This window comes from Physeter macrocephalus, chromosome 8, assembly GCF_002837175.3.
Source record: "Physeter macrocephalus isolate SW-GA chromosome 8, ASM283717v5, whole genome shotgun sequence".
Taxonomy (NCBI): domain Eukaryota; kingdom Metazoa; phylum Chordata; class Mammalia; order Artiodactyla; family Physeteridae; genus Physeter; species Physeter macrocephalus.
In genome coordinates, this window is record NC_041221.1 from 32,211,940 (window position 1) to 32,223,653 (window position 11,714).

The window sequence follows — 11,714 nt, forward strand, 5'->3', positions numbered from 1 at the left end:
GGGGGGTGGGGGGATGAATTGGGAGATTGGGATTGACATATATACACTAATATGTATAAAGTGGATAACTAATAAGAACTTGCTGTATAAAAAAAAATTAAATTTAAGAATTAAAAATAAGAAAATTTATCACCACAGTAATTATCCATAATGCAATTATTTGCTTAACTTGTCTTTTGCATTAGATTCTTAAATTCCTCAAAGACAAAATAATACCCTCAATATCATTAGCGCCTAAAATACTACACGACCTAGCAAGTATCATTTATTAATACATTCTGAGTGAGTTAGTTAAGGTATACTTTAGGACCAAGATGATAAAGTATACCATACGAAAGTACTGGAATGGTAGCCAAGGAAGTAGAACATTCCAAGAGGAAAGAGGATGTTTAATATAGTCAAACACCACAAAGAAATCAGGGGAGATAAGAAATGAAAAGTACTCATTTGTTTAGCTATTGGGAAGTGATGAACACACTGGCAGTTTCTGAAAAGCACTTAGAATAAAACTATACATTATCCTGAGCTGAGACATTAACATGGAAATTGAGGGAGATGAGAGCTAGTCACTTGAAAAATATATTAAGAACTACTTATTGAGTGCCTACTTGTGCTATTATTTTACTAAGGAGTCATATAAAAGGAAAAGTAAGTGATGACATATAAGTTTGAAAGAATATTTATTATCCTATAATAAAATAATACCCTCAAATTTTATAGATATTTTAGGGTTATGGTAGGTAGAATTCTAAAGGTGCCAGCACATGATTTTTGTCCCTTGGTTATTCAACTAAACACTAATCTGGGTACTGTTGTAAGGAATTTTGCAGGTGTATTTAAAGTCCCAAGTCAGGTGACCTTAAAACACAAAGATTATTTGGGTGGGCCTGACCCAGTAGGGTGAAAACCGCTGAAAGCAGAGACTTTCTCCAGATGGCAGCAGAAGAGAAAATTAAATAGATTCAAACATAAGAAGGATTTGACACACTGTTGCTTGTTTGAAGAAGGTGAAGGAATGCAGGCAGCTTCTAAGAGGAGAGAACTGCCTCAGCTAACAACCAGAAAAAAAAATGGAGCCCTCACACCTACATCCTCAAGAAAGTGGATTCTGCCAACAAGGAAAATGAGTGTGAAATCAGATTCTTCCCTGGAGCCTTCAGACAATAGCCCAGCCCAGCTGACACATGATTTCAGTCTTTCCCGATTTAAAGCAGAGAACTCAGTTGAACACTCCTGGACTTCTGACCTACAGAAATCATATGATTATTTGTTACACATTAATAGAAAAGTAATAGAAGTTACCAAATAGCTCCATTATGGATTACATTGTTACATGTAACATAAATGTTCCACAGGTATTTATTGAGAAAGTACCCTTCCACCAGAACTGTGATAATAAGACACCACTTTCTATTTCCCTGACCAAAGACACATATTGAATTTATCTGATTATTAGTGTATTCTTTAAAATTGTGAAAATAATCTTAAGTCTCAGAATGAATTTTTAAAATAATAGAATAAACCTCAATCAGTTAAAATACCTGACCAGTACTTGGGTTCAATGGACATCAGCTGCCACAGAGGGTCATATTAGAATAAGCACAGATCTAGGAACTAAAATATTTAGATTCATATTTTGTGTGAGTCTCACTTTCCTTTCTCTTATAAAATGAGAAAATATCTGTTTTCTCTATTTCACAAACATTTTTGTTAGGATGACACGGCTGTAAAGCACACCATACAAGTGCAAATAGCTGCTAGCTATGTTTAGCTGCAGCAGTAAAAGAGATCACAGACCAGACCCACGTTTCCTGCCTTTCCTGCATGACTGGGCAGCTGAAAAATCACTTTGACCTAGAACCAAAGGATGAAAAAAGTCAGAGTCAAACATCATGTAATTAACAGCTGCATTGCATCTGAGCGCCACCTGAATGCTCAAAGGATACCCACTTCAGCTGTGACACCCTCAGCTTTCACACTGGTCCTCTAGCAGGAGGCCTGTTCACCTGAAGGAAGGACCAATATTTTGTTTCTGTTTTCTTTTGCACAGAGGTGCTTTGCTCTTATTTTCTCTTAAATCCTGGTGCATTGCTTCATCTGCCCAGAGAAGGAGAATTTCTCTTCTCTTAACCCCTAGGTAGGCTAAACAAGTATTTAAAAACATTAACTTCTAATTTTAATTCCATAGAACAACAGTCTCCTCAAAACTGTTACATTAAGGTTTTAGAAAATCCCATTTTGCTCTTGAAAGACAATGTCAATAGAATGAGAAGATAAGACACATACTGGGATAAAATAAATATGTGCAAAAGACACATCTAATAAATTAGTTACACAAAACATGCAAAGGAGTCAAAATTAAACGTTAAGAAAACAAACTGATTAAAAAATGGGCCAAAGACCTTAATAGATCCTTCACCAAAGAAAACATACACATGGCAAATAAGTATATGAAAACATGCTTCACATATACGTCATCAGGAAAGTGCAAATTAAAGCAAGACACTACTACATATCTATGAGTGGCCCAAATCCAGGGAAGACTGACAATACCAAATGCTGGTTAGGATGGGGAGCAATGGGAACTCTTATTCATTCATATCTGGTGGCTATTCAAAATGGCACAGCTGTTTCATAAGACATTTTGTCAATTTCCTATAAAACTAAACATACTTTTACCATATGATCCAAGGAGTGCACATTTTGTATTTACCAAAGGAGCTGAAAATTTCTGGCCATACAAAAACCTACACATGGATGTTTACAGCAGCTTCATTTCATCATTGCCAAAACTTGGAAACAACCAAGATGAATTCATCTTCAGACGATGAATGGATAAACTCTGGTACATGCTGACAATGGAATATTATTGAGTACAAAAATAAATGAGCTATCAAGACATAAAAAGACATGGAGGAACCTTCAATCCATATTACTAAGTGAAAGAAGCCAACCTGAAAGTCTACATACTGTATGATTTCAACTACATGACATTCTGGAAAAAGTAAAACTATGGAGCCAATAAAAAGATCAGTGGTTACCGGGGGTAGGGATGGGGGAGACATGAAGAGGTGGAGCATGGAAGATTTTTAGTGCATTCAAATTACTCTGTATGATATTATATTGATGGGTTTATGCCATTATACATTTATCCAAAGCCATAGAATAAGGAGTTAACCCTAAATTAAACTATAAACATTGGTTGATTATGATGTGTCAATGTAGGTTCATCAATTGTAACAAATGTATCACTCTTGGGGGGGAATGTTGATAGCAGAGAAAGCTAAGCATGTGCAGGTGCAGAGAATATATGGGAAGTCTCTGTCCATTCCTCTCAATTTTGCTATGAACCTAAAACTGCACTAAAAAAAATAAAGCCTTTAAAAAGATCCTGTTGAAAAAATATCCAAAATAGAAAATACTCTGGTGATATGGCTCATGTTAAAGTAAATGCTTACAAACCATTGTACGCGGAAGGGCTCCCAACTCTATTTAATAGGCACTTAGGCCAAGCAATCAGTAAGTGAATGTGAGCTTTTCCAGACACAGTCTCCCAAAATGGCTATAAAATCTTAACTAGTGCTCATTCTTTCTACATACCTGTTTATGATTAGGATTAAATTATATTTTAGTAGTGCTCATTGAGGAGTTTCTAAGGCTTCTTTATTACCATCTATAAAATTCAGGATGTTACACTTTACTGTACTGTGTTACTTAGTAGATGTGTATTAACTCATCTCCCATATGAAATACTAGCAGATAGTAAAAAAGAAAAAAGGAAAGAAAAGAAAAAGAACGTAGTAAGTACATATTTAAGATGTTACTTTAGTAAAAATGAACAATTCCTTTAGTAATGATTGCAAATAATATAATTTTCATGATATACTTGAACTCATGTATATTTATAAATTAGCTTCTACTTGATACAAATATTATTTGGGCTGAGGTGAGATTTAGAAGCGATCTAAAGTATGGCTTCTGATCAAAATACCTCTGGAGTTGAACTTGATGTTATTTTAAAATAAGTCCCTATTGTTTCTGACAAGCAAATATCATTCTCTCCACGGATTCTTCCCTTCCTCCTTCTGTACATGGAACCTGTTCTCAAGAAGAACTACACAATATTTTTGGAAACTTTTCAATGTCTCCATCACATCTACTTCAGTATATCAATCCATTTATTCTTTTATTTTAAAACTAATTTTAAACTAGCCTTTATCATTTGACAGTTATTTTATTGTCCTTGGGTGACTAAGAACATGCAAATCTAGACCTACTCTGGTTATTTTGAAAATGAAAATTAACCAGAATGATAACAAATGAACTCACTCATGTATTCTTTATAACACTCATTTAAAAGTAATTTTTCAGCACAGTGTTTCCCTTTGAAAATGCTTATTTTCAAAGGGAAATACTGTGCTGAAAAAATATCAAAATGGAAACCACGAGTTGATTTTTCAGATGCGAAACATGAAAAATTCAGGTGGAATAGAAAAGACTGGAGGAGTTTAATTATTGGTTTGTGACAAAGGACATTATAAAAGAGCATAAACCACAATGAGCTATCAGCCCACACCCACTTGAATGGTTATAGTCAGTACGTAATAATAAATACTGGTAATAATATAGAGTAATCAGAACCCCCATATCGTGTTGTTGTGAATGTAAAATTTAGCCACTTTGGAAAAAAGTCTGGCCGTTCATCAAAATTTAAAAATAGTTTCTTTATGACCCCGCAATCCCACTCCTAGGTATACACCCCAAAGAAATGAAAACTCATCCACACAGAAACATTCATATTAATGCTCTTAACAGCATTCTTCAAATTAGGCAAAAAGTGGAAGCAACCCAAACATCTATCAAGTGATGAATGGATAAATAAAATGTAGTATATCCATATAATGGAATATTTTTTAGCAATAAGAAAGAAGGAAATACTGATACATGCCACAATGTAAATGAACTTTGAAAATATCATGCTCATGCTAAGTGAAATAAGCCAGTCACAAAGGACCATGTGTTATTGATTATTTTATATGAAATACCAAAAAAAGGCAAATCTATTGCTATAGACTGAATGTTTATGTCTCCCCAAAATTCAGAGTGGACCACTCATGAGTGAGATTAGTACCCTGATAAAAGAGACTCCAGAGAGATTCCTTGCCCTTGCTACCATGTGAGTACACCACTAGGAGACAGCCATCTATGAACCAGGAAGTGGGTTCTCACCAGACACCAAATCTGTTGGCCCCTTGATCTCAGATTTCCAGCCTCCAGAACTGTGAGAAAAAAATGTTTGCTGTTTAAAGCACTCAGTTTATGATATTTTGTTATAGCAGCCTAAACAGACTAAGACATCTATAGAAACAAAGAGTAGATTAGTTGCTTCTTGGGTTGAGGCATGGGGAAGGGGGAGTAGAGGGTAATGACTAAAGGGTACATGTTTTCTTTTTGAAGTAATGAACATATTCTAAAATCAATTGTGGTGATTGATGCACAGCTCTGAATTTACTAAAACTCATTAAACTATACACCTTAAAAAGGTGAATGGTATCGTATGTAAATTATTTCTAAATGAAGTTTTAATATTTTAAAAATTTCTTATACCTTCTGAGGGCAAAAGGAAGAGAGAGCATAATTTCATATTACATAGCTTTATTTTCTAACATGAAGTATTCCTAAATTTTAATATTTATAGTTCACTCATGAGTATGTTGGAATCTTTTAAAATGTATATGTAAGCTGGGTATATTATACTAAATTTTTGTGTAGTATATATAATACTAAACTTGGGGCAATTTGTACCTTTCATTTATTTCTCAACATTTAAAGAAAGACTTCATTTTCTTGACAGTAGTCCATTTTCCTAAAGTTTTATTCTAATTTCATTTGAAGACAGTTATGTACACCTTTTTGAACTCAGAGATAATTGTTGATATTTATGCTTTTTTAAAAAAACTTAGGTGTTTAGCACAATGCAATGTTCTGGATGAGGATGGAACAATGGCCTTCCTCAGTTGTATACCATGTACGTCTCTTGAAAAGAACTTAGATCTGCCCGTTGAAATTCCAAGAGCTATTCTTTTGCTATAAAATTTCTGTTAATTGAAGCTTGAGGAAGGGTGTTATATTGATAAAATTATTCAAGTACAATGTTAGATTTTCGTTTCTTCCCTTTATTTTCCTAAACTGCTCCACTGTATATGAAGTATTCTTCTTCTACTTAAGTAAGGCATAAGCACATGACAAAGCAAGTTTCACAATTAAGAAGAGAACTAAATATTTTGACTCAGTGATGCAGACTAAGTGTTCTGTGATGCCAATTTTCCACCACTATGTGGGGATTAAAGTAAAGAAAAAGGTATAAGCTTTATTCACTGCATCTGACAATGAGGAATTGTATCTACTACATTCTGTGCACTCTGCGAGATCATGGAATAAAAAACTAGAAATAATGAAAGCCCTGCTCCAGAGAAAGTCTCAGCATAAATCTTCATGTATAAGTGACATCTTTCCTATGGTATATAATGTAAAGAAATTTACCATTTTCTGAAGCAGCAACTGTGATGTTGTACCATGGAGTTTCTTCTCTGTCAAGAACCTTGGTAGTCTTTATGGTTCCAGTGTTGGCATCAATGTTGAAAAACCTGTCATCTTCAGCATTGTAGTCGATGAAGTATCTAGAGAAAAAAAAGAATTGGATACTCTTTTACTTGATGCTATAATGAAGAAAAGAAAACTGAACCAAGGGAGGCATTAAATCTAATATACTCAAACATTGAAATGTGTATTTTTACTTCCCATATTTGACCCTTAAGATTTGCCCACCTGTTTTATATTTGCATAGAAATGATATCAATTATTTTTCTGTCAGTCCTTAATTAAAGTTTAATTCAATTACTAATTCAAAAAGTTAAAAAACAAAACACTAAACTCCATGAATAGTAGGTAGTAGATAGCGAAAAACATAGTAATTAATAAGGGAAGGATTAAAAAAACTGCCTCTGTGAAGACCATAGTACATTGGGAAAAAAATTAAACCTTTAAGGAAAATTCTCATTGCTATATGTACAATGTTCTTAGGGTAACAGATGTCAAAGATTAATTTATCTTAGAATTTCATCATAGCTGAGGTTTGAAGATAAATACAAAATGAAAACCAAAACATTTTAATTAATGACCATTTTGTCTCCATCACCTAGCACCTTGTTTAGTCAAAGAATGAGAAAATAAACAGGAAGTAGCTTGCATCCTCAGCCACAAATCTTCTTCCCTCACTAGTTCATGTAATTTTGTAGGGCTCTCTTCTATTAGGCTGGGCCTCCAGCTTACTTTGGCTATAGAATGAGTTGAAAGTGATGGTGTTCTGTTCCACATTTGGGTCTAGATTTCATGAGACTTTAAATGTTTCCTCTTCTGCTCTGCCACTGCCATAAGAAGCACATTCCAGGGCTAGTCCACTGGTTCCCAGAAGAAAGATGAGCCCCAAGGGCAGAGCTGTCAGCTTCCCATCCTAGAGTAGAGCTACCTAGTAAATGAGCAAAAGTAGGAATGAATGCCCTGGAGATGAGCAGACTTGGCAAAGAGAAGCCAGCCTAGTTCAGCTTATCCTCAGCTAACTCACAGACACATACACCATGGTTATACATGACTTTTTTCTATACCCTGAGTTTTGGGGTTTTACATTATTCAGCAAGTTAATTAACATAAATGTGAATAAATAATATAGTCAACAATCATCATATGTTCTAGAAATGTTCCAAACTATTGCTAAAACAATCTAATGAGCTTTTTTTTCTCCTCAAACCTCTAATACTCCTTCCCTCATCATTAATCTTAGCTTAAGTGACATTTCATCTACACCTGAAGAAAAAAGGATGAACTATTATGTGAAAAGTGCAAGCGGCAGAATATTTGAATATAGGGAACTAAAGTGCCAAGATCCAAATTAAAGAAAAAGCTTGACTTGGTTTAAAAACAGATAGGTGTTTCAATGTAGCTGGCAGAATGAATGAAGTGGATGGCTAGGGCATAGGATGAGCAAGTCCTATAGCACATGGTAAAGAGTTTTAAATTTTTTATAAAATCAATGGGAAAACATTTTTAACAAAGGAAATAATGGATCTATTTACATTCTGGAAAAATGACAGTGGCTGCTTTGAATCTTGGATTGTAGAATGTTAAAAACAATTCAGAAAAGAAATGATGTCATCATGGACAAAAGTGGAAAAATTAGAAGAAAATGAAGTGTATAATATAGTGCTATATATTGACTACAACCTATAAAGCTTTTTGTTGTAGTGGCATTGGTAAAAAGAAGAAATTACAAATGACTCAATTTTTGTGTTGTATCTGTATATTTGATCTAGCATGTAATTAATAAGCCCATTCATGGAGCTGGATAAAACGTTAGGGGAAAGAGTCCCTTTGGGAGAAAAAGAGTTTGGGAGAAATCAATGATTTTGACATGTTATATCTTAGATGTCAATTAAATAAACATATGGAATAAAAAGAAGAAAATTAGAAATGGGTGTGGAGTTCAAGTATAATTTCTGAATGAACAGGAAATATAAATTTGAGATAGATCAGCCTAAATGTAAAGTAATGGGAACAATCTCATCTGGGAGAGAATTGTAAGAGAAAAGGAAGGGAAAGATTGAGCAGTACAGCATCCAATCTTTTGAGTCTAAAGCAGTCCAGCATCTGAATAGGAGAAGGTACCAGCAAAAGGAGAGGAACAGCCCAGGGGAGAAGGAAAACTGGGAGGGAGAGGAGGCATAGAAGTCAAGAAAGGAGTGTTCAAAGTGGACAGCTGAGGTAAATTTTATTAAGTTGAGTGAGGTTAGTAAAGGCTGAATTGGATTTGACAGGATGGGCATCATTGGTTAATTTGAAAAGAGTAGTTTCAATAAAATATGAAAGGATGGAAGTTTTACTGTAGTGGATTCAAAAGTATATTGAATGTGAATATAGGAAGCCCATGAGTCCTGAGACTTTATCTGATAACAGTACCTGAAGTAAAGATGAGAAAAATGGTGCCTTATGTCATCAGAGAAGTGGGTTCAACAAATTAATTTTTTTCTGATAGGGGAAATATTAGTCACTGTCTTTGCTGAAGAAAATAATAATTTTGAAAGAGGGAGGAAAAAAGGGGACTTCCCTGGCAGTCCAGTGGTTAAGATTCCACACTTCCAATGCGGGGGTGGGGGTTCGATCCCTGGTCGGGGAACTGAGATCCCACATGCCATGTGGTGCAGCCAAAAAAAAAAAGGGGGAGAATATCTAAAAAGAGAAAATTCATGAGAAGGTGAACAGACTGCGTTCCAGAGCACAAATACAAGGATTTCCACTGAAAGTAACAGAGACACTTCTTCCATTTTAACATGAGGAAAATCTCAGAAGATAGGTGATTGTGGTGATGGAAGTATTACAAACTTCATCATACTTTCTAGAACAGAGTATAAGCATAACCGAAATACAACCTGTGCCTTGCATAGGCATACGGTGTTAACAGGGTACCTAGAACATATCGCTCAGGTATAAACCTCATAATAACCTGTGGACACACATGTGCCAACATAGCAGAAGATATTAATAGCACCACAGAGATGCAAGTTATAGAGCATCCCAAGAAATCTAGGAGCTCATTTAGTGAAAATAACACCTGACAAAAACAGAAGACATCACTTGAAACTGTATGATCAAAACAAGGAATTGGCTATTTTGTGCACCGGTTGTTCTAATAATAAATATATGATAATTAAAGAAAATTCAACATGCAAAATCAATTTAAATAAGAAAAGATAGGGGTACAAAGCAAATCTGATTCAAAGAGACACGCGATCCAGACAATACAGAATAGTGGTAAAGAGGTATGCCATTGGGCTTTCCCAAAGCATTAGGCCATGGTGCACTGAAACTGATTTAATTTCTTTTTTCTTTTTTTTAACATCTTTATTGGAGTATAATTGCTTTACAACGGTGTGTTAGTTTCTGCTTTATAACAAAGTGAATCAGTTATACATATACATATGCTCCCATATCTCTTCCCTCTTGTGTCTCTCTCCCTCCCACCCTCCCTATCCCACCCCTCTATGTGGTCACAAAGCACCGAGCTGATCTCCCTGTGCTATGCGGCTGCTTCCCACTAGCTATTTTATGATTAGTAGTGTATATATGTTCATGCCACTCTCTCACTTTGTCACAGCTTACCCTTCCCCCTCCCCATATCCTCAAGTCCATTCTCTAGTAGGTCTGTGTCTTTATTCCCAGCTTGCCCCTAGGTTCTTCATGACCTTTTTTTTTTTTTTCTTAGAATCCATATATATCTGTTAGCATACGGTATTTGTTTTTCTCCTTCTGACTTACTTCACTCTGTATGACAGACTCCAGGTCTATCCACCTCATTACAAATAACTCAGTTTCATTTCTTTTTATGGCTGAGTAATATTCCATTGTATATATGTGCCACATCTTCTTTATCCTTTTCTCCACACCCTCTCCAGCATTTATTGTTTCTAGAGTTTTTGATGATGGCCAATCTGACCGGTGTGAGATGATATCTCATTGTCGTTTTGATTTGCATTTCTCTAATGATTAATGATGTTGAGCATTCTTTCATGTGTTTGTTGGCGATCTGTATATCTTCTTTGGAGAAATGTCTATTTAGTTCTTCTGCCCATTTTTGGATTGGGTTGTTTGTTTTTTTGTTATTGAGCTGCAAGAGTTGCTTATAAATTTTGGATATTAGTCCTTTGTCAGTTGCTTCGTTTGCAAATATTTTCTCCCATTCTGAGGGTTGTCTTTTGGTCTTGTTTATGGTATCCTTTGCTGTGCAAAAGCTTTTAAGTTTCATTAGGTCCCATTTGTTTTTTTTTGTTTTTATTTGCATTTCTCTAGGAGATGGGTCCAACAGGATCCTGCTGTGATTTATGCCATAGAGTGTTCTGCCTATGTTTTCCTCTAAGAGTTTGATAGTGTCTGGCCTTACATTTAGGTCTTTAACCCATTTTGAGTTTATTCTTGTGTGTGGTGTTAGGGATTGTTCTAATTTCATACTTTTACATGTAGCTGTCCAGTTTTCCCAGCACCACTTATTGAAGAGGCTGTCTTTTCTCCACTGTATATCCTTCCCTCCTTTATCAAAGATAAGGTGACCATATGTGTGTGGGTTTATCTCTGGGCTTTCTATCCTGTTCCATTGATCTATATTTCTGTTTTTGTGCCAGTACCATACTGTCTTGATTACTGTAGCTTTGTAGTATAGTCTGAAGTCAGGGAGCCTGATTCCTCCAGCTCCGTTTTTCACTCTCAAGATTGCTTTGGCTATTCAGGGTCTTTTGTCTTTCCATACAAATTTTGAAATTTTTTGCTCTAGTTCTGTGAAAAATGCCAGGGGTAGTTTGATAGGGATTGCACTGAATCTGTAGATTGCTTTGGGTAGTAAAGTCATTTTCACAATGCTGATTCTTCCAATCCAAGAACATGGTATATCTCTCCATCTATTTGTATCATCTTTAATTTCTTTCATCAGTGTCTTATAGTTTTCTGCATAAAGATCTTTTGTCTCCTTAGGTAGGTTTATTCCGAGATATTTTATTCTTTATGTTGCAAAGGTAAATGGGAGTGTTTTCTTAATTTTACTTTCAAATTTTTCATCATTAGTGTATAGGAATGCCAGAGATTTCTGTACATTAATTTTGTATCCTGCTACT

The 11,714-nt window shown here is 35.1% G+C and overlaps 1 protein-coding gene across 1 annotated transcript in view; it reads right to left on the bottom strand.

Annotated features, from left to right (window-relative positions):
• Window positions 1–11,714, bottom strand: part of CDH18 (cadherin 18) — a 498,169-nt gene that overhangs the window by 69,042 nt on the left and 417,413 nt on the right. Inside the window, exon 8 of the mRNA XM_024121138.2 lies at window positions 6,544–6,680. Coding sequence (XP_023976906.1) covers window positions 6,544–6,680 — 137 coding nt within the window. The remainder of the gene's footprint in view (window positions 1–6,543; window positions 6,681–11,714) is intronic.